Source organism: Aureobasidium melanogenum, assembly GCF_000721775.1.
Source record: "Aureobasidium melanogenum CBS 110374 unplaced genomic scaffold scaffold_1, whole genome shotgun sequence".
In the NCBI taxonomy this organism is placed as follows: domain Eukaryota; kingdom Fungi; phylum Ascomycota; class Dothideomycetes; order Dothideales; family Saccotheciaceae; genus Aureobasidium; species Aureobasidium melanogenum.
In genome coordinates, this window is record NW_024470053.1 from 1,732,127 (window position 1) to 1,754,119 (window position 21,993).

The window sequence follows — 21,993 nt, forward strand, 5'->3', positions numbered from 1 at the left end:
AAGGAGAAAAAGTGATCTACAAACAGAAACGAGAGCAACAGCACAGAACCTTTTTTTCTAGCAATGAAATTTGCTACACGTTATCAGACTTGCAGCCAGTTTGATCTTGCCTAAACTATATGAAAATCTATTACTACAGCATTCTTTGCATCTACTTGTCGGATGGAACTTGTACAAAATTGTATTTTAGCCATTATTTCCGCAGAGCAACGCTTAATGCGACTGACCCTTGCTCATACTCGAGGACCTATCCTTTCTCCATACGAGAAACCGCAAATCCGTAAACGCCTCGCGAGGAGGCTTCGTTGCCGGGCGATATATACTGCTTTCATGCTGCTGTTAGACAACAGTATCTCGAGAAAACACTGACTGTCTGACGAGGCGAAATCCACATGATGCTGAATAATTCACAGGAACCATCTATTTGATCGCATCATATGCTTCCCTCCCGAATTTGTGGACAACACTCAGTTGTAGTCATGAGACCTTACTAGAGTATGAACGCGGGTGCTGCCGAAGCTGCGACCGCGAGTTTGTCCCCAAGCCCCGAACCACCCATCCCATACCAATCGTTCATAGCTGATCAGTGTATTTTACTCCTCGCTGTCATCGTCTATGTTGTAGTCGAGACAACCATCTTCTTGTCTTGAGACATTTAGCTACCTCATGAGCCTGTCCATGCCTCGTCCTTGCGCCCGCCATGCGCCCCCAAATGCTTTTAACGATCGCTCGCGTCATGCAAAAAGAAGAATACTGTCTGGCGACGCAAGAGGAGGATATGGATTGAGTGCGACAAGGAGATATCGAATTGTACATTCAGATCTTCAGGATCTGGTCACCGTCGGTTCTTGACACGATGCGCCTGCACGATTCGACTCTTCACCTCGCACCTCCACCACTCATCAACTTCAACAACTCGATGTTAAGGTCATCGCAGACAATAATACTATGTGGCAGCACAGCTCGGAGTCTCAACACCATGTTCACGTTCTACATCGTCATGCACGCTGTCGCTAAACAGTTCTTCCGTGAAGCAGCGCAGTCGCCGTCAGGTTCCAAGCCCGTCTCATTCCTTGTTGCTTGCTGCCTGCTTTGTTTCCATACGCTTCTTATGTGTTGTGAGACAGTGATCAAGCAGATGTCAACAGACTATGGCGTCTTTGTTCACGTCAAACCAGTAACAACACGTCCATTCTGGTCGTTGTGGTAACCGAAAGTCCTGTTGCAGCTATTGGAACCATCTGGAAGCTCCTGCATTTGTGTTGTTTCGCGTTTTGAGCTTGGTACTCCAGTATCTTTGTTGTTCGACCAAACACCCAGCAAGTTCTTTCGTGGGGAGTTGGAAGATTGGATCGAGAGCAACACGTCGTAGGCAATACATAAGCTCGATCAACCCTCCCACTTTTGCCAATCAAGCACCCACAATTCCTCTCTCATTGCTTCATCCCTATCTCTTTTCTTGCCTCACATCCGTTTTCCATCCGTTTTCGTCTTCTACTTGCTCTTTGGTCATCTTTCGGTCGCCCATCATGGCGCCCAAAGCAGCCCTGCTGGTACCATCAAAGCGCAAGGCCTCCATTCGTGAGACGCTCGAAAAGGTACGTTTTGAAGGTGGTCAGGTCAAGTTCGACTTTATCGAGAATCTGGAAACCAGAGCCCGCGAGTTACGCACCTTCCGTTGGCAGGCCCCAGCCACCCAGAACCGTCAGGATCGTCATATCTATCTCTACCTCGAAATGATCAGAACTCTGGAGGGCCTTCCCGAAGACATGAGCCACGTCGACATTCATCCCCATGCCTTCCCGCAGGACCATGAAAAGCTCTTCCAGTATCTCGAGATGTTTCTCATCCTCTGCTTCAAGACTACTCAGCCACGCTCGAATTACGGCGTAGCAGAGATCGCTTGGGGTACCCTTGCCACGTTTCGTGCAAGCATGCTGTATTGGGTTGCCCGGATCTATGGTCAGCTGAAGCGTGATCCCCCTACCAACACAGCTGCATTCAATCGCATGACCACTACCATGAACGGCCTCAACGTCCAGGACCGCTCTTCCGTCGACCCCATCTTTGCGACCGTCAAGACCCATGTCGGCCTTACTGAGATCCGGCAATTGATCGAAAGCGACATGATGCGTACAGCATGCATTGAGAACGCTGAGCAACACCACCTTGCCTGGTGCCTTGGACGTTTTCTTGCTCTTCGCCCTGCCTCGATAGGTGCAGAGTCTTTCACTGGGCCTGGAAACACCCGACACCAGCCTCATCTTGTCTGGCGCGATGTCGTTCTTCAACGCGACCCATCTGACAAGGGTCGGTTTACTGCTGTCATCACCATCCGTCACTGGAAGCATACAAGAGATGCCGATGCTGATAGGTCTGGCCCCAAGACCTACACACTTGTATCACCCCCCGCCGACCAGCTCATATTCAGTGTCCCTCATCGCCTGTTGGTTATCGCTCTCCGTCGAGGTATTCTGCTTGACTACAACACCATCGAGGATCTCCTTGCTGGTGACCTTGCCAACATTACCATTCGAGATGATCAGCTGGATGAGCCCATCTTCTACGCCTCAGGTCCCCGTGGCCTCGAGCTTGATACCAGCAAGCCCCTGAATGCGCACGCACTCACCGATTACATCAGAGAGCGTGGAAAGACCCTCGGCTATCCTCACCCAATCACGTTCTATTCTATCCGCCGTCGTGCTGCTACAGACCTGTCTGTCAACTACTCAAAGGATCTGAGCCGCGAAGTCATGAATCACACCACTGATAGCCGCACCCTTGAGACTTCTTACCTGGACATTAGGCAAGGATTCAATCCTACAGCTGCTGGTCTGGGTATCCAACTTGGTGCTTTCGGTCATGACCCCGCCATCAGTGGTCCTTCATCGCTCGCAGTAAACACCTTGGATCCCGCACGCTTGCTCAGAACTCAAGGCGAAGCTCTGAACCTGGTCACTCGAGAGCTGATGGCTTCAGACCCTGATAACTCTGCCATTGGTACTGATGAGTACAAGAACTACCGCCGTCGTATTCGCAACCAAGCATATCGAATCCTGGTCACTGCGCAGACCACAATCCAGGCTCGCGAAGATACTCTCGATACACTCAACGAGCGTTCACTACTCGCTCAAGCGAGCCTATTCCACGATGAAGTCATGCGTTACGCCAAAGACTCAACGCTGGCTAGCACTCTGGAGGAAGTACCTGGCGAGGACCGCCTGGATGAAGCCCAGGAGCAGCTCTCCTCTGCAGCCCCTGAGGACGAGGAGGAAGAAGATCCCGATAGTCTCTTTGTCGGAAGCCAAGAAGATGAGCCTGCACTTGAGGAGCCCTTCGGAGAGGACATCACTGCCCCTGGTTCCGCATCTCGACCTGGTGACTCCACCCCTGGTCCGTCCGCTCCTGGACCCTCCGCCCCTGGTCCATCTGCCCCTGGACCCTCCTCACGACCTGGAAGCTCTATCTCCTACGAGCTCATGGCAAAGATGTCCATGTCTCTTATCACTAACAATGTTCTCTCTACTCAGCAGTTCTGGGAGACTCGAGACAAGAGGTGCCCTGCCTGTAATGAGGACCCCACAATGTCTCAGGAGGACAAGGACAAGGAGTACCGCTCTCTGTCTGTGTTGACCTCTCATATGAGCTCGAATGTTCACAGTGGCCTTGAGAGGGTCAAGCGCCAGCTTGAGATTAACGCCAAAGCTCTTGCGTCCGGCAGGTACTACTGCTTGTACTCTTGTGGCAAGAACTGGGCCCGTAGAAGAGATTGCATCGAACACATGGACAACAGCACTGAGGCCACGGACGGCGCTGAACACGATGCTGCCAAAGCCGCTGATGGATGGTACGATGCTGGATTCAAAGGCACTGGCTCTATTCAATACCACAAGGAGCTTGAGCGTAACCGCAAGCGCCTCTACCTGCACACCGGCCTTGAGTTCGAGGAGATCCCTCAACTCCAGCACTCGATCCCTCATCCCACGGACCCGGATATTGTTCTTGGTGACTTCGCTCCGTACACTATCCCTTCTCACCTGCAAGATGAGATCGTTGAGCTTTCTCCGGATGAGCTCGCTGACCCTCATCGCTCGGGTTGGCGTGCTTCGCTCCAGGCGGACATTGACGCTGGCCACATCATTGAGTACGAAAACATTTCAGATGTTCCTCAGATGCCTATTCCTCCTCGCCTGAAGTGGCATGTCACCGAGACAGATGAAATTCCCACTATCCTCAAGAAGAAGCGCAAGACGGACAAGACTGACAACGCTGGCCAGACTGGCCAGGCTGGCCGCAGAGTCTCCTGGGCTCCTATGCAGTAGAGACGCCATTGTTACACTACACGGTACTACACAGACTGACCGCAGACTCTGCAGCTTCTCTCGCGAGCCCCTCGAAGTCCCCTTACCCCCTCAAAATTCCTTTGCCCCCTTATGGTTCCCTGTTCTTCAATCACAGTATCACACAGTCATTACCGCTGAACACTTTTCATTCTGCTGCTCATCACGATCAAACATTAGCCTAGCCCATAGATCGAATCTGAATACACGAGCTCCACATCATTACCTGTTTTTTTGTGACCTTGTTGTAATTGTACAATGCATCTTCCTGCCAATGACTACACTGTGTTTCCCTTTTCACTTTCTTTCCTATGCAAAAGCATATTGCGTGTGCTATAAGAATTCAAAGTATCTTTAGGAGGCAGGATAATCTCCACTGGGAGTCGAGATCTTCACCCCCTTCTGCGGTATGCCTCTGCTTCTGACAACAACTATGTCTTTCTACAATGTTCTGATGCGCCTGGCTATAGTCGAAGTAATGGAGTCATACGTTTCTGCACACGAAGAGCACAAGAACCTTGTAAGCAAGTATTGACAATAATTATTAGTGGTCGATCAGATGAGTAACCACACAGTGACTGTGAAATGGAGCTTCGAATATTCCTCTTTCAAAACTGCGGCCTTTGGTCTGAGGTCTCATCATTAGAACCCAGATATGCAGGTGCATCATTGATTCGCTAGAGATACCCAGCACAGTGCTAAACGCCGCACAACACTTGGGCGATAAACGCACGACTCCGGGACCAGCGGTGTCAATCTTGCGGTAGTCTCGCCAGAGCTTTCGATTCGATTCGCAGGACCAACAAAGAAAATGTGCTGTTGCCTAAACTTCAGGAGAAGTATGATGTTGGAAAGCGCGCGAACTGATTGTCCGGACCGAACGGGCGGGATGTCCGTGCATTGACAGTCGCGTCTCACGCGCTCTTCCACCCTGTTTCTTTCTTGTTCGGTTTATGCCTTGAAAGATCATATCAAACAGAGACTAGAAGCAAAGCCAGGCACTTGCAAGAATCATCTGTGCCCAGGAATACACAAAGGCCAGTAGTACACTCCGAAGTTGAGTCTTGCTTGTTGGCCAGGTTGCATAAGAGATGTCAGTCACGTACTGATGCCGCGCAAACGAGACACACTCCGGACTCCTGCATTGTAGAAGATCATGGCAGGTATCGAAAGACCCAGCTCGTAGCTTCGGGAGCAAACAGCATTACTTTGGTTCTCTTTGCTCGATCTTTCGCTTCTTCTTCTTCTTCTTCCTCTTCCTCCAATCCAAATCTCTTCCATTCTCTCCAAACACTCAACTCATCGCTTTTCAATCTTCTTTCGACAAGCAAAACATCACTCTACTCAATCAACATGTCTTCTGAATCTTATGGCTCTCCTCCCCGTCGCCCTAGTGCCAAGGCTTTGGGCAAGCGTCGCGCTGATGTACAGGATGATGTTGAAGAGCAGGCTGCTGAGGAGCAGGCTGCTGAGGAGCAGAACACTGAGGAGCAGAACACTGAGGAGCAGAACACTGAGGAGCAGAACACTGAGGAGCAGAACACTGAGGAGCAGCATGGTGAGCAGGGTGAGGAGGAGAACATTGATGAGTCGCAGCTTGAGCTTGAAGGTCTCCCGGCTCGCGCCCCTGCCCCTGGCCTGGCCACGACTGCGAAGTTCCAGGCTCCCGCTCATCCTGAGCACCTTTCGCCTTTCGAGAAGGTCATGTTGAATAATCAACGCCTCATCCTCGAAGTGATCTCTGGCATCAGCGCCAAGGTTGATTATCTGATGACCACGTCCACCGGGTAAGTTTTCTGTTCTGTTCTGTCCTCCATCTCCTCTACAGCCTTCTCTTCCCATTTGTTGCAACCCGCTTCGTTCTTTGTCATGCCCTCCCTTCTTTGCGCCCTGCCGACCCTTCCCCAATTTCTCGCTATGCCCTGCTTCTGCCTTTGGCTGTGCCCTTCTTTCTTCTTTCAGTCTTCCTTCTCTTCATCTTCCATTGTGTGATCGAACAATAGACTGACCATCGTGGTGTTCGACAGTACTAGGGGACGTACTCCCAGAAGCTCACTCGGCAGCGCCAGAGGCCGCCCCTCGTCAACCTCTGCCGCCAGGGCTACTGCCACCAACGCCGCCATCGTGGCTGAACTCGACAACATCGTCGAGAACCAGTACGCCGAGGTTCTCCGCCCCGTCCTTGCCGCCCACACCAATGCCAAGGGCAAGAACTTTGTGATGGGTTCCGGTGTCAACCAGATCAATGCTTCGAATGCCTACTTCAACCGTCTCCGCGACACTCTTGGCGAGGCCTCGGAGGAATGGACTTCATTCGGGTCTATGTCTGAGGATACTCGTATGACCCTGTTCTTCAAGGTGTGCAAGAAGTGGAGGGAGGCCAACAAGGCTGCTAGCGCTGCCGGCGCCGCTAGCGCTTCTGGTACTGCTGGAGGTGCTGAGGGTGAGGAGGGCGGTGAAGGTAACGAAGGGGCTACTGAATCAGCCCGCGTTCCCTCCTCGGACAATGCGACTGCCGCCAGCAGCCGTCCTCGTAGACATACGACCAGTAAGTTCATCCTTGGAGTGGTCCACATCCGATATCATTGCTGACTTGACACAGTTGTCCCCCCTACTGGTCAGCAGGATGACGACGATCAGTCTAGTCCTACTGCCGCCGCTCCCACCCGCACTACTACTGGACGTGGTGGACGTGGACGTGGCCGTGGCCGTGGCCGTGGTGGCGCTGGTGGTGGTGCCAGCTCCGCTGCCACCCGCTACATGTTTTTGGACGGTGCCTTCGACGATGACTTCACATTCGAGGCCAGGCAGGAGTTTGACGAGGATTATGGCTTCGATGTCAAGCATGAGCATGATGACGACGAGGGTAAGTACGACTTGACCGATGCTGAGGTCGACTTCAAGGAGGAGTTTGACGAGGTCAAGCACAACCTGGCTTTCAAGTAGGGCCTGACCTTCGCTGAGCTCCTTTACCTCTGTTCTGTCGTCTGTCGACTCGGTTCTTGATGAGCTCCCCTGCGCTATCTCTGCCATTCACTGACCTGGTCTTTGCATCGGCACACTTGATCTTCTTTTCCTTTCTTTTTTTCTTCGTCTCTGCATAACACTGTCTCTACCGAAGCAAGAAACAAGACTTTGTATCCCTCTTCGACTTGCCATGAAGGCAGTCAAGAGATTCTTAACCTTACGTATGATGGGACCCCATGGGCATTTCCTTGGTGCGACTTCTTACAAGAACACCACAACAGAAATCACAAACATTATTTACTCCCAAGCCATCGCAGTGCACAGTGAAGTTGGATTGTTGAAGTCTCTGGTCTCCATAAGTCATAGAGACATCTTGACAGACTTCATAAAGACATTTCGGTCTGCTCAAGCCCACCAAAAGCCTGTTCAATGTACTCATCATCAAGGTCGTTCCTGGTGAAGCAACAGAGGCATCCTCGGCGGTCGCTCATCTTGGATCTACCTTAGTGATACCTCCGGTTTGCTTCTATCTCTATCGAAGCTGGCGGGAGAAGCAACCGCTGGCCGTTGGATGCGGACCCCTTGTAGGTCTTGGGGCCAAATCCTTTATCCAAGACTGTGGGCTTTGGGCCAGATCTGTCTTTGTCGGCGTGATGGGAGTGCTTCCAATAACGGATAGTTATTGTGGCAGTCAAACGACTTCTGCAGCCAAGAAGCGCTGAAGTTTGATATCACGCCGAACAAGATGAGGTCGGTGACGGAGAGTCGCGCAGAACATGTCAACTTGGGTGGGGGAAGGTCTTGTCTACTTGCAGTCAGTCATGGTGACGATACGCCTTACAAACTAACTACGGGTACGGGCGCATAAGTTTCTCTTTTGCATGTCGCCTGCACTCACATGTGGACACAAAAAAGTAACGGACGCGCCGATGCAAAACAAATCGACGCCTAAGAGATTCGAACTCTTGCTCCCGAAGGAAATGCCTTAGCAGGGCATCGCGTTAACCACTCCGCCAAAGCGCCTTAGAAGATCCCGAGATTGGTCAGAACTCGAAGCAGGATAAACAAGTCCCGTCCACTTGACAATATAATCCCTATGATCAACAGCAGAACCAGAGCCATGCTGGAGCTGGTTGATCTATGAGTGGAAAAGGAGTTTGTCTTTCACGCGCAGATCATTAGCCAGGCAAGATTGTTGCTGTGAATGGGTTCTCGGCCATGGAGCGAAGGCTTCGATTTCTTAGTCCAGCCCAAACTTGTGGCCGACAAAGGGACGGCACATCCTGACAAGGGTGAGAACTTCAGTCGGCGACCTCGACGCATATGTTCTAGCCAAACAGGGAAGGCTTCGCGCTCACTATCCACTGCTGCGCGGGTCGCATACCCATATGCTCATTATCATGAGGCGATCAAGATCCGCAATCTCAAGCCACAATCCTTCTCTTGAAGCAAAACAGCTTAGTGAAGAGCCGGGATGACATCTATCCTCGACGTGCATCGAGGTTGTGCCGTGAAGCTCAAATGGAAGGCTGGTAACACAGGGACTTGACAGCCTACGAGGTGCAGAAGAAATAAATCCAGCTTGCCGTTCGCTGGCCTATATCCAGTTCCGTGCCAGCCGTCTGCTTGAAACCACGAGATAATCTACCATGCAGCTCGCTTTTCCAGATCGATGTCCTGGCTAGCATGCCATGTGTAGCTCATCTTCGCATAATTCGCTCACTTAGCCGTCTGTAACTTATGGCATGACGCGTACACAGTATGTTACAGCTTCCTATAAGCAGTCTTCTCTGTCCTCCATCTGACATCCTCATTCTCCCTTCAAAGCGGAAAAGTCTGGTCGTTCTTGCTGCATCACTATGCTCCAAGCACTCTACCTGTTGTCCTTTGCGGTCTTGTCAAGCGCCCTTGGGTATCTGGATTATGGAAAGCTATTCAGTACGAGCTTTGGATATCCTGGTGTCAATGCCAGCTATGATTATGTCATAGTAGGGGGTGGTACAGCGGGTCTGACATTGGCGACAACGCTGGCTCTGAATGGCACTTATTCAGTCGCTGTCGTGGAAGCTGGTAGCTTCTACGAACTCGACAATGGCAACTACAGTCAGTATCCGTCAGGTGTCATTCGCTCTACAGACCCAGGCCCCAATCTCAACGCCGTGAATGGCCTCATCGATTGGAGGTTCTTGACAACGCCTCAAGTGGGATTGCTCAACCGTACGGTTCATTATGCACGGGGGAAATGTCTTGGAGGCTCCAGCGCCCGCAATTACCTGCTATATCAAAGAGCAACTGTCGGTTGCTTCGATAAGTGGGCCAAAGAACTAGGGGATCCTTCGTACGAATGGCAAAGTGTATTGCCTTACTACCAGAAATCGGCTCATTACACGCCAGCCAACACCACTACCCGAGCTGCAAACTCTTCGCGTGGCACTGTGGACGAGACAGCAGTGTTTGGGAAAAATGACGGACCTGTTCAAGTCACTCTGCCGAAATATGCTGCTTCATGGTCATCCTACTTCCCTTCTGGATTTTCTGAACTTGGTTTGCCAGGGTTGGAAGGAACCAACAGTGGAGTCCTGAATGGATGGACCTACATGACCATGTCTGAAGATGCAACATATCAGACACGAAGCTCTTCAGAAACCTCCTACCTCAAATTGGCGTTGGAGCAAACTTCCCTTACTGTCTACAGTCATGCTTTGGTGAACCGGATTATGTTTGATGATACCAAGACCGCAAGAGGCGTGTCGGTTGACATCGCAGGCATGAAGTTCATGCTGAACGCAACCAAGGAGGTCATCGTATCGGCCGGTGCCTTTCAATCGCCACAGCTTCTGATGGTTTCTGTTATTGGACCGGCATCAACTCTAAGAGATCATAATATCCCTGTCATTTCGAATCTGTCTGGTGTTGGACAAAACATGTGGGATAACCCACGTCTCACTCTTTCTTTGGAAGTCAACCTGGAGACCGGCACGACATTGACTAATCAGCCCAAACGAGCTCGTGAAGAAACTGAAAAATACATCGTCAATCGCACAGGGATGCTAACCTCAACTGGTGCCGATTTTGCTGGATTCGTAAAGCTGTCCAACGATTCTTACTCGAATCTTTCTACAGAGACAAAGTCTTCTCTGGCAGAGACGTTCCCATCAGATTGGCCAGAGGCAGAGTTCTTTGCGTCCTCGAATGGTGTTGCGGGCTTGGCTCACGATGGCGCAGGCATCTTCATTGGACTTCTCGCCACATTCAGTCGTGGCAGCGTGGCTATCAGATCGTCAGACATGGCCGACGCACCTGTGATCAATCCTGCATGGCTGACTGACAAACGCGATCAAGACCTCGCAGTTGCTGCATTCAAATACGCTCGTCGTCTTGCCAACACCACATCCTTGCGTAGGGTCATTGTTGGCGAAGAAGTTGCGCCAGGGCCTGCCGTCCAATCTGATGCACAGATCCTTGAGTACATGAAGAACACCACGGTCACTTATTACCATGCATCCTCAACTTGCAAGATGGGAATGCAGAATGACAGTACAGCCGTGGTAGACAAAGACGGAAAGGTCTTCGGCGTCAAGAATCTGAGAGTTGTGGATGTTAGTGCCTTGCCCCTGCTGCCACCTGGACAGCCGCAGGGTACTGTATACATGTTGGCGGAAAAGATTACTGATAGAATACTAGAGGAGGCTTGAGTGTCGTTTTTAGATGTAACGTAAAGTCTAGAAAGTCAACCAATAAGAATAGGGTATATACAACTAAATACACAGCCGAAATGCTAAACACAACATCAAACATTCACCTCGCTACTCGCACTCGTACTCGACGGACTTGTTTTCCGTACACCCTCCGCTGTCTCCGCCTTCTCGGCCGTTTGTTTTCTCCTCAGCTTGAAGATAGAACCTCCACACCAAATCACTGTCGGCACCACACAAACAAACGAGACACAGCCAAGCACCAACGTCGTGGTACCCCAGCCAGCTCTCTGCTTGACTAAGCCTGCAAGCAAAGGTCCAGCCAAAGTTCCAGCTGCATATGCCATGTTAAACAACCCATACGCTTGAGCAAACGCACCATTCTTGCCAAAGAAGCCTGCTGGTCTTTTTGCACCTTGAGCATCGACAGCATATGATACTTCTGCCATCAGTGGTGTGAGCGATAGAGTGATTCCAAGACCAATCAAGGCTAGGAGTGCGCAAAGTAACACCTTTTGGCGGATGTCGTTGTGATCGACAAGGCGCATAAGAATGAAACAAGGACCAACGATGATGAAGCCACTTGCCGCTAGCCATCTGACGCCGTGCTTGTCTGCATATCCACCGACAAGAGGTCCAGTAAAAGAGGGGATTGTGACGGCCAGAAAGATCAGTCCAGCACCGATGGAGTTCCAGCCCCAGATTTCGTTGACATATAATGGCAAGATTGAGTCGAATGAGGTAAGCAGCGCTGCGCTGATGAAGCAGCCGAATAAAGCGGCGTCGAGTCTGTATGACGACAGTAGTGAGAAGACTCTGGGGAGCCTGCGTCGTTCGTGTGTCACCGCAGGTATCTCAACTTCGGGTGTGTGACATTCCGGGTCAGCTTTGTGATCGTCGGTGCTGCCTTTGTGTTCGGTATCTGCGGTTACTTCAAGTGCTTTAGGCCCCCACTTTGAAGCTACTGATTTCTCAATCATCAGAAGTCTGAGGATTGCATCGATGCCTAGAAGCGCAAATGCCATTGCAAAGACGGCATAGTATCCAGCACTGCGAGAAATTGTAAGTAAAAGTGTGGTTTCTTCCAACACTCAATACAACGAACCGTTCAAAAACGATGCCACCGAGCAGCGGACCGAGCAAGTATGCCAAAGACATGGCAATTCCAACATAGCCCATCGCCTGTCCGATTGACTCGGAGCCAACAGTATCTTGCAATAATGCCAGACCGACAACCCAAACCACGGCTGCTGAAAGTCCCTGAAGGATACGACCAACAACGATAAGAGCAAGACTGTTACCAACGACCAAGAATATCGTTGACCCAGCTAGTGCCAGCAATCCAACCATAAAGCTCCATCGCCGCGACTCGAACCGATCAGCTACCCATCCACAAATGGGTGCTCCGATCAGTAAGGCGCCGCCGTATACAGCCAAGAGTACTGATATCATGGATTGGACATTATCCTCCGCTATACCAGCACGGCCGCTCAAGGCAAAAGGTAGGACTGGCACGATGATTCCATAAAGAAACACGTCGGTGAACACCGCAGCAGCAACGGTACTGATAATCAACCAATTCGAACTTCTGATCTCGAGAAAGGTGGGAGGAGTGGTGTCGGTACCCGTCAACCAAGCAAACATGTTTGCCGTCAACGATGATGATGCCGTATAAGTTATTCTCTGGGAAGTCTTCAAACGAGATGGTAAAACATGCTAAGTAAAGACAGAAAGAAGAGACGAGAAGGGGTGTAACTTAACAAAACATTGCTCGCAGGATGAGTCTCCTTCTCTTTTTGCCAACAACGTCCTCTTAGCCTCGATTATGCGCGTGAGTCCTTGAACCGCCTCACCAGGTTGCCCGTATCTCGGCTTCCGCGCACTGCGGAGAATTATTTCGAGGGTGAAGGATAAAAAAAGTAAAAAATATCCGAGGCTTCGAGGCGTCATGATCCGCGTGCACCTTCTGCATGCAGTATCGAGTCTACGCTTGGCACTATCTCTACCATCTTTGGAAACCAACCTCAGCCTTCGAAAAAGACCATCAAGTATTGTTAGGACTGGCGCCTGAACAATATGTAGATACTGTTGCCCAAAACGAGAGGATAAGGCTTACAGGCTGTGTAGAATCTATTCTTCTCGTTGTCGTGTTGTTGGTGACATGAAGGTTGTCAAAAGATGCGGTGAGATATCTCGGGAAGCCGCAGCTCGTGCAGGTTCATTTGGTATACCGAACCGCGAGATGCTGCATGATTGATGCAGTTGCGCTCATGTAGCGCTGCACGTTCAGGAGGGGCTCAGCAGTTATGCCAGAAGCGGTGGACTCTACCATGGTTCGAAGTGATGCGACAAGTGTCAGGTTTAAGTGGGCTGCTCTAACTTGCGTCCTTACAGGCTGTTATTCGCCGAGATGAGAGGCAGGTCAGGCGTTGCCTTGTAATGTCTAAGGCGGAAAGTGGAAAATGGCTAGTGATCGAGGTAGGAAACAACAGATGTCGCGATCTGATGAGAATCACAGCTGCATCCGACAAATTTAAAGGACGTTGTGACAAGAGACGACAGTTGACGGAAAAGAAGCGGAGGGGTATCATTTAAACAAGAACAATGTATATACACACAGGCATCACGTCTGCCTACTAGCAAGACCGACAACATTCCTCAAGGTGCCGAAGGGCAAGACATCTCCGATACGCTTCTGGCCAGTAAAAAGCATGACCAGACGATCAATTCCCATGCCCCAGCCGCCGGTGGGAGGTAGTCCCCATTCAAGAGCCTCGAGGTAGCTCTCATCCACCTCTGCTCTGCCGTCACCTTCGCCATCCACTTCACGATATTTGAGCTGCTCTACAAATTTCTCGCGTTGCGCAAATGGTGAGTTCTCTTCTTCATACATATTGGCGTACTCGTTGCCTTGAATGAAGAGCTCGGCACGAGCGGAGATAAGTTGGGATGTTTTGGGGCAGACATATGACTTCGAGAGCGGCGACATAACAGCAGGATGCTCGGTGATAAAGGTTGGGTTGGTACACAGAGGCTCGATGTATTGACCAGCCAGAGCATCTAGGAGGCGCGGGAGTGTTGGTTTGGCAGGAATGGGAATGTTCAGCTCAGTGAAAAGGTCCAGAACCTGTTGTGGTGCATCGTCCTTACTGAGGTTCGGTAGCTTCTTGCCCATTTCTTTTTCCACAGTGGCTATGAAGGGCAGACGTGGGAATGGTCCTTGAAACAGATGAGCCTCATTTGTGTCAAAGTTGACAGCAGTGTCAGCAAGATGCTTGAAACTATCTTGGCCCAGCATGCGCAGTTGCTCATGCAGCCCAGACAACAGGTCCTCGGTCATCTTCATTAGATGCTCAAGGTCGGCAAACGGCATATAAGACTCGCAAATGGTAAATTCAGGGTTGTGTGTTGCATCCACGCCTTCGTTACGAAAGGCTGGGCCAATCTCGTAGACCTTGCCCAAGCCACCAACCACCAACCGCTTGAGCCACAATTCCGGGGCTATGCGAAGGTTGAGGGTGGTGTCTTGCATCTCTGTAGCGATAGTCTCGAAGGGTCGGGCTACTGCGCCACCGGCACCGGCAGTCAGCAAGGGCGTGCTGACCTTGGAGTAACCCTGGTTATCGAAAAAGGTGGAAATGCCACGCTCGATGACCGACCTGACCCTGAGTGTTTGTACAGCTTGACGGTGAACCAACATATCGACATGGGGTTTACGAGCGCGTGTTTCAGCATCATCAAGTTGAGCAGGAATTTGATGAAGTGACGGGGACATGAGCTGGGGGAGCTCGGTCGCAAGAATACTCTCCTCTCCACCTTGAGCCTTGTGTGGATGACCAACAAAGGTATACCAATCACCTCGACGAATGACACGCTTGAAAGCATTGAAGTGCTCACGAGGGACGCCGTTCTCGTCGAGGCGGGAGAAATTACAGATAGCTTGGGCGGCACGATCATCTTGTTCGATGTCGATGAAGATCAACTTAGAGCCGGCAGTGCGCACAGAGCGGACTCTGCCGGAAACGACAAACTTATCGTCAAGCTTGGTAGCGCCATTATCTAAAGTTGCACTGCTCTTTCTCAGATCGTATACGGAGATTCTAGGGACATCATGGCGCTGTGGCAGGCGCGGCCAGCAGTCTTGCAGCGACGTGTTGGCTTGCAGCTGAGCGATGCGCTTCTCATAATCACCAGTCGGCGAATCCTTGACGGGTTTTTTCGCGGCTAGCCTGGTATACGCAGAGAAGCAGCGAGCATGCGAGGGGATCGATGTTGATCGAATGTCTTTGAAAAGGACGGGCCGCAAGAAGCGGGAAACTTCAGCAGGCCTTGGCATCTATGGTAAGACTATTAGCCCCAGCACGGACAAGGTGAATTGGCTTGCAGTAGTGTGTAAAAACTATAGATCAGGATAATCGGTATGGTTGTGAAATCAACCCCCCGAAGGAGTCATTCGCAACGGTTCTTAATCAATTTTGCTCATCACGGAATGTGAACTGGGAAGGTGCAGAGGAAGATGGAAGGACTTACCATGTGTCACAGCATGTTGTGTGGTGAAGAAGAAAGAAAGAAAGAGGAAAGAAGGAGCAGTCAGAAGTTCCTGCCTCGCAAGAAATCAGAGCTTCCGCCATGTGCCTTCATGTGGCCCAAGCTCAGATGCAACTTTCTACTGACGATGATGCGCAACTCGCAATCCGAACTGTCAATTCGCACACTTTTTGTCTTTTCACAAACAACAACTCTCTCCAACTCATATCACAATGTCTTTCCTCTTCGGTGGTGGTCGCCCCCAGCCCTCTTCAGCAGAGAAGATTGCTGCTGCTGAGGCCGAAATTGACATGGTCTCGGACATGTACAACCGGTACACACCACACAGCATCTGCTCACATCATGGTCGCGTGCTAACACATTTCACAGTCTCGTCGAGACCTGTACCAAGAAGTGCATCCCCAACAGCTACCGCGAGGGTGACCTTAACAAGGGCGAGTCTGTCTGCCTCGATCGTTGCGTCGGCAAGTTCTTCGAGGTCAACATCAAGGTCTCCGAGAAGATGCAGGGAGAGGCTGCTGGCAAGCAGGGTGGTGTTGGCGGTTTCGGCATGTAAAGCGCGCCACTTCGACAACCATCGTTACCAAAATCATCTTCACAACCTTTCGAAAACATCGAGGCGAATCATCTACCCGCCACCCTCTTCGATACGACCATACGCGCGCACGTTGAAGCAAGAGATGGAACAAAAGGAGGAAGCTTTGGAACTCTTCTCCGTTCATGCGCTCATGAGCAGCGCCGCTGTACCATATCTCTGATACCCAAAATCACCTCTCCAAAAGAATTTTGTATGAACGACACGAATGTACAACAGTCGATTATGAACCTCTAGAAATACTCTTTCCAGAACCGGAATTTGACATCGTGACTAGACTCGTCATGGCACGCCTTTCTGATTCCTCTTGCTGCCATGTTTGGCCCGCAGAAATACACTCCCACTTCGGCCCTCCTAGACTCTAACCCGCTGATATACGTCCCGTTCTCGATCGAGTCCCTCATAGCGCCTAGCAACCTCTGGAAATCAGGTCTACCGAAATTTGTCCTGGAATTGAGTTCTGTGAGCGGATCTTTGGTAGTGCCAACGCTGTTCAACACGATGTTGTTGGCTTGATCAACATCCATCTTCTGTGTCAGGTAAGTGTGAATCTTCAAAAACTCGTCTGTCTCCTCATTAGGTTTGTTCTCGTTCGGTGGTGAAGACATAGACAGCGATTGCATCTCCAGAGATGACAACAAGGCCTGGAACCATTCGAACGATGTGGTTGTTTTGCATACCCAGATGAACTCGACTCTTTTCAGTCGTTTGGGTGGGTTCGGTGATAGTCGCATGTGCCAGATATTCTTGAGAATGGAAGCCCACGGCGTGACGCCAATACCCGTACCAACTAAAATGGCAATCTCATGGTCAAATACGTCTTCGGCAGGCGCTCCATAAGGTCCATCAATGCGAAGTCTAGGCATTTGCTGGCCATGCTGTAGGGCAACTTCGTACATTCCCATAGGATCCAATTCTCCATACAAGGCAGCTTGCTCCGGTCCAGCGCCTAGTGCATTAGAGAGCGATCTGGTAAAGTCTCCCACTTGACGAACATGTACGCTGACATAAGGATCGAAAGGACAAGATGTGATGGTGAAGGGGTGCCATTCGTGTTTTGACACTTCCGGACAATTCAAAAACAGCCACTGTCCGGCTTTGTACTGCATGCTGGGCTTGCGAAACTGTATCTCCACTGCATCTATCGCAAAGTCAGTACAGCGACAACAAATGCTGCCTGTCTCCTAATTTGCTCACCGTACGGATGTTTGACGACTTTGATGATCTCTGTCGGCCTACGAGCACGGATCTCTCGATATATTCTTTCTAAAAAGTATAGCCCACCACCCACTAACTCCCATCGCCAGCCCTCGTATCCAAGACAGTGGTTCCAGAAGTATTTGCCAGCAAAAGGCGACACCGGCTCAACAGTATCTCGAACAAAGCATCCAGTAGCATGGCTATACAAGGCCAGTAGAAAAGGCACAAACAGATGATGTGTGTACCAGAATGTTTCGTATGACTGTTGGCGAATCTTCTGATGTGCTGTGGTGTACATGAGAAGCATACACAAGAGCATGATATGGCCTGTCACACCGCCAGCTTGAGTATAGTGGATCTGAACAGCAGCTTGTCTTCGAAGTTGCGATCGCTCAATGTTGAAGAAATTAACGTAGTGGCCTGCAGTATGTACTATCGTCCAGAATAGTAGTGAGTATGCAACCTGTCTGTGGAACCACCGCGACTCATCCAAGGCGAGCCATTTGATCTTTGGTCGACAAAAGCGTAGGATGTTTCTGCACATAGGCAGCATAATCAACGTAGTGTCGATGCTGAGGACTAATGCTGCACCTCTCGATATCCATACTGAGAATGTTAGTAGGTTGAGAGGCTCTAGTGCCTTGGTGGTCTGTTGTTTCCACCTGATGGTCATTAGTTTGCGTATCGTTAGCAGAGTAATTGTGACATACCATCCTATGATGAACAGTGCGAGGTGAAATCCGTGGAACAGAAAATAAAAGCTTAGTTTCCTAGGCGTAAACAATGATCTCCATGTCTTCTCTTCAGCATATTCAGGCATGTTTGAAAGTTTCCGCTGTCCGATTTATGAGAATGGGTAAATCACTCGGCTTGCCAGCAGCAGATCAGAACAACGACATCAGCACACCAACATGTTCCGCCGTGTACAGAGTTGAGAATTGCAAGAGGCATTTCGCGATGCAATCATCCAATGGCTAGACAAGATAAAATATGACAAGAATGCAAACCTCGCTTGGACCGCTCGAATCACCTGGTCACGCAGAGCCTATTGCATAGCCGCCCGGCACCCACCTTGATGACCAGGACCTGCATAGTATCTGCAAGGTTTACGCTGAATCACAAAACCTGGTGGTTGGCCCTGAAAAATGCATGTGTCGAGGTGGTGAATGGTTGTAGGACGAGAGTCTCGGCGCGTGCTCAAAAAGGTGATGGAGACGCGTTGATTGGATGCGTAACCGCTGGCACTTCTGCATGCTACTCTGCTCGTTCGTGTACATGCCTTGACGGATGTGCATCTTAATGTTGATTGTTCGCTTCGAGAGCATTCTTGCAGATTATCTTGATGGACGAGAATCTCGATGGTAAAGTTGTCCGAGTCGCATCGATGGTATGCCACGGTGTACGAACTTCAGAGACCCGACCGTAGCGGCGAGGGATCATCAGGCAGGTCAATCCAATGCAGCCGAGGTCATGCAAAGATTCGCAGGTGTCGTCGATCTCTCGCCGAAAATATGTTTGCTAAAGGTGGAGGTTGATTCGAGGGCAGCTCTGGCGCTTCAAATCCACGAGAAGCCTCACAACGGCCTCCAACCACCCATCTCACGCAACCATAAAGCCGAGCATGTCCTTTCGGCTATTCTAGATCCTGAAGAGCCCTATCTGCTCCTTCGCATTCGTCTTTTATGATTTTGAGCAGAAGCGAGAAAGACATGCATCCCGCTTTTTGTTAAGCCACACCCGCCCAATATCACCTGCATCTCTTCACTCCCTTGTCTCGTCATCACCAATATTCGCCTCTCCATATTCCCATCCCACCATCAGCTTCTACCCTCCCAGTAGACAGGTCGCTTGATACTAAACAACTGGCTTCCCGTCACTTCCTGATCGCACTGAGTCTGAATCATGTCGGCTTCGACCCCTGTGTCACCACTCCACCGGTAGCAGAAGGTCCTGACATCAACATACCAGAGTTTCACCCTCTGTTGCTGGCCAACAACCCACAGCATGGGAAAGCTCATCAAGAACCACTTGGCCCGTCTCATCATCATGACAGCAGCAATATGTAAGGTTACATACCTCTTGCTTTACCACGACCATCTCACTGACTCTTGCCTCCAACCATAGATCATATCGCCGCCAGTCTTCATGGGTTCTTCTGGCCCAAATTCTTCTTCGACTTTTTGACAAAGAACTTCGACCCTGCCGTCAAAGCTGTACCGATACTACAAACCATCAATCTCATCTTCGCCCTCATCAACCTGGCTTGGGAATGGCCGCTTGAGTTCTTCGCTGGAACTGCAATACACCGCTCGTTGGAGCTCAGAATACTGTTATTACCGCTGTCAAGCTTGGCAGCTATGTTGTTGTACCAAGGGACCAATCCGGCACTGTACTATCTCATCGGCTGCGGAGTCTACTTCTGGGCGTATACTGAAGGCGAGGTAAATATTGATCTCGTAGTGTTGTCTTGCGAGTGTTACTGACCAACACAATAGGTGATTTGTGCAAAGCCTTGGACGTTACCGCGAAGACCAAGTTATCCGAAGCGAATAGAACAAACATGACTTAGTCTCCGATATGCAATTTTGTTTCAACAGATCACGTCGTCTGCGGTGGAGTAAGACAGCTCACTGCAGAATAAAACGTGATAGCCGTCCCGGTCCAGTTGACTAGATGTGTCTAAGGCTCAGAGCTAGAGGTGCACATCAGAAGCCTGTGGTCATAAGAATCTGAGACACCCGCCGATGCTGTACAAATAGCGCCTTCGATGTTGGCGGGCGATGTATTGAATCGTGAGGGGAAGGCAGCTCGGAATTAGATCACCTTCGCAGCGAGCAAATCCTTCTGTTCGACGTTAGCTTGGAGGCATATCTACAATGCCGTGATATGCGAGTCTGGATGTCCCTTTCACCCCGTGTCTCGAGGCTTGCGACACATGCACAGGTGAGATCGCCGTCGACGAAACACGGGAAAGACGGCCTAGATGAATGCAGCGACTCCAAGCAACCCCTGATCTACTGCTCGCCACCAGGGATCTTGAGGGATGGACTGTCGTGGTCAACAGAGATGTTATTGGGCAGGGTTGTTCCAGAGCAATCTTGCTGTATGTAGAACAGGTCGGGGACTGTTTTAAACATAATTCAAACAAAGCTTCGGTTTGCTCGCTTGCGTCCATCCCCTTCCGGACCAGGTAAAATGAGAGCGACGAATGCTTGAGCATTAAAAATCGATCTTCGAAGTCGAGGAGTAAGAGCGTTCCCACGGCCGTGCATCTCATGTGAATGTGATAGTCGTCGCTATAATCATGGCGTACGGTCGGCAGATCTGCTACGAGGCTCAAAGCAGCCTACGTAGCACGAACGACTTAGGGGTCGAAGATGGAAGACAAGGTCGCACGAGCATCACGCACACGCTCACCAAGGCTGCTGACGTGTTGCTAGAGGCGTGGCGTTTTCGCTATGCTTGTGAGCATGATCTAGAAGTAGATTCGCTTGTTGTAAACTGGTGTCGCATCAAGCGGTTCCTTGGTATTAGATGCCTAGATGCAGGTGCAAGGAAGCGCTTCGGGCCTTCCGTGTTTGCCGTCGTCGGCGAGATTCACGCACGGCAAAGTCAGCATAGAGGACCGACTGCAATGCCCGTTTCATCGGACGGCGACAGCCTATCTGTGGCTTCCCAGGTGATGAGAGCACAAGCACACGTGCGTCCAGTCGAGAAACAACGGGCGCGTGGCCGAATCACTTGCCGTTTCAGCATTTCAGCAAATTGCCAATGCGGGAGGCCAGCCAACAGCACTTCGTCATTGCTCTACGAGGAAAAAGACGTTTACGCACTACCCTTCGCCCAACACTCGACTGCTATAGACTGCTGTTTCTTGGACGACGCCCCTTGCCGTTGGAGTCATCAAGAGGCAAAGACCCTTGATCATACCTCTGTGGGTTGCCAATCGCTGGCGCGTTCTCGCGCGTTGAGCCCCGCCAGCCATCGTGCTACTACAGCTACAGCATTCCGGGCAAGAGCATAGCGAGCTAGTACCACAAAACGTGGTGAATGCTGTGAATCGAGCCGATAATACGTAGCCATTCAAGAATTTAAAGTAATCAAGATCCGGATATGGTTGTCGCGGGATTGGTAACGGTGCAGCAAGAGCAGTTCTATAAAATAGAAAGGGCGCGCATATTCCTCCACTCAGCAAAGGAGCAGAGCTTCAATCAATCCCAAGCTGAAACACGCGAGGGAAAGGGTTCTTACACACTCCAAGACCCAATACTGCTGCAAGGTGAGTCCCTTCCATTTCCGCCCTCCTTCCACCATGTTCAAAAAGGGCTGGGTACCTTCCCTCTGCCTCTTTGCCCGTCACGCGCCTTCCCTATACTTCACCTCGCCTCTGTCACTCTCTTTGTTTCTTGTTTCTTTCGGCCGAATCCTTGTGCACTTGATCAATACAAGTTTCTTGCTCGACAACAATACATCTTTGTCATTGTCGCTGTCAGGTGCTATTGATCCAAGACTTTGAAAGTCAGAAGACTCGAATCTTCGACATTGTTTGCGCTTCAAAAACCTTCCATTCGCTCTGTTGTTTTGAAAAAATCGCCTATCGCTTTCACACTTCCCATATCGACGACAACCATCCAAATCTTTCCCAGTG

The 21,993-nt window shown here is 50.5% G+C and overlaps 9 protein-coding genes across 9 annotated transcripts; 6 read left to right on the forward strand and 3 right to left on the reverse strand.

The window, feature by feature from the left end:
* Nucleotides 1-1,529: 1,529 nt before the first annotated feature.
* M437DRAFT_36615 (uncharacterized protein) lies at nucleotides 1,530-4,322 on the forward strand (the record flags this gene model as incomplete). The annotated part of the gene is made up of 1 exon (XM_041019482.1): nucleotides 1,530-4,322. The coding sequence occupies one exon, from the start codon at nucleotides 1,530-1,532 to the stop codon at nucleotides 4,320-4,322; it is 2,793 nt and encodes a 930-aa protein (XP_040884665.1).
* Nucleotides 4,323-5,693: 1,371 nt separating this feature from the next.
* On the forward strand, nucleotides 5,694-7,286 carry M437DRAFT_62030 (uncharacterized protein; the record flags this gene model as incomplete). Its single annotated transcript, XM_041024011.1, has 3 exons — nucleotides 5,694-6,127; nucleotides 6,344-6,888; nucleotides 6,943-7,286. The coding sequence occupies 3 exons, from the start codon at nucleotides 5,694-5,696 to the stop codon at nucleotides 7,284-7,286; spliced, it is 1,323 nt and encodes a 440-aa protein (XP_040884666.1).
* Nucleotides 7,287-9,166: 1,880 nt separating this feature from the next.
* Nucleotides 9,167-11,002, forward strand: M437DRAFT_36673 (putative GMC oxidoreductase; the record flags this gene model as incomplete). Its single annotated transcript, XM_041019491.1, has 1 exon — nucleotides 9,167-11,002. The coding sequence occupies one exon, from the start codon at nucleotides 9,167-9,169 to the stop codon at nucleotides 11,000-11,002; it is 1,836 nt and encodes a 611-aa protein (XP_040884667.1).
* Nucleotides 11,003-11,097: 95 nt separating this feature from the next.
* On the reverse strand, nucleotides 11,098-12,646 carry M437DRAFT_36022 (MFS general substrate transporter; the record flags this gene model as incomplete). The annotated part of the gene is made up of 2 exons (XM_041019365.1): nucleotides 11,098-12,052; nucleotides 12,108-12,646. 2 exons carry the CDS (start codon nucleotides 12,644-12,646, stop codon nucleotides 11,098-11,100), a joined length of 1,494 nt encoding a protein of 497 aa, XP_040884668.1.
* A 979-nt stretch (nucleotides 12,647-13,625) lies between these two features.
* On the reverse strand, nucleotides 13,626-15,338 carry M437DRAFT_36661 (class II aaRS and biotin synthetase; the record flags this gene model as incomplete). Its single annotated transcript, XM_041019489.1, has 1 exon — nucleotides 13,626-15,338. One exon carries the CDS (start codon nucleotides 15,336-15,338, stop codon nucleotides 13,626-13,628), a length of 1,713 nt encoding a protein of 570 aa, XP_040884669.1.
* A 424-nt stretch (nucleotides 15,339-15,762) lies between these two features.
* M437DRAFT_37596 (uncharacterized protein) lies at nucleotides 15,763-16,106 on the forward strand (the record flags this gene model as incomplete). Its single annotated transcript, XM_041019659.1, has 2 exons — nucleotides 15,763-15,863; nucleotides 15,920-16,106. 2 exons carry the CDS (start codon nucleotides 15,763-15,765, stop codon nucleotides 16,104-16,106), a joined length of 288 nt encoding a protein of 95 aa, XP_040884670.1.
* Nucleotides 16,107-16,378: 272 nt separating this feature from the next.
* Nucleotides 16,379-18,165, reverse strand: M437DRAFT_80290 (NADPH oxidase; the record flags this gene model as incomplete). Its single annotated transcript, XM_041027328.1, has 3 exons — nucleotides 16,379-17,286; nucleotides 17,343-18,007; nucleotides 18,056-18,165. 3 exons carry the CDS (start codon nucleotides 18,163-18,165, stop codon nucleotides 16,379-16,381), a joined length of 1,683 nt encoding a protein of 560 aa, XP_040884671.1.
* Nucleotides 18,166-19,349: 1,184 nt separating this feature from the next.
* M437DRAFT_62034 (uncharacterized protein) lies at nucleotides 19,350-19,909 on the forward strand (the record flags this gene model as incomplete). Its single annotated transcript, XM_041024012.1, has 3 exons — nucleotides 19,350-19,407; nucleotides 19,470-19,786; nucleotides 19,841-19,909. 3 exons carry the CDS (start codon nucleotides 19,350-19,352, stop codon nucleotides 19,907-19,909), a joined length of 444 nt encoding a protein of 147 aa, XP_040884672.1.
* A 740-nt stretch (nucleotides 19,910-20,649) lies between these two features.
* On the forward strand, nucleotides 20,650-21,369 carry M437DRAFT_62035 (uncharacterized protein; the record flags this gene model as incomplete). The annotated part of the gene is made up of 1 exon (XM_041024013.1): nucleotides 20,650-21,369. The coding sequence occupies one exon, from the start codon at nucleotides 20,650-20,652 to the stop codon at nucleotides 21,367-21,369; it is 720 nt and encodes a 239-aa protein (XP_040884673.1).
* Nucleotides 21,370-21,993: the final 624 nt, after the last annotated feature.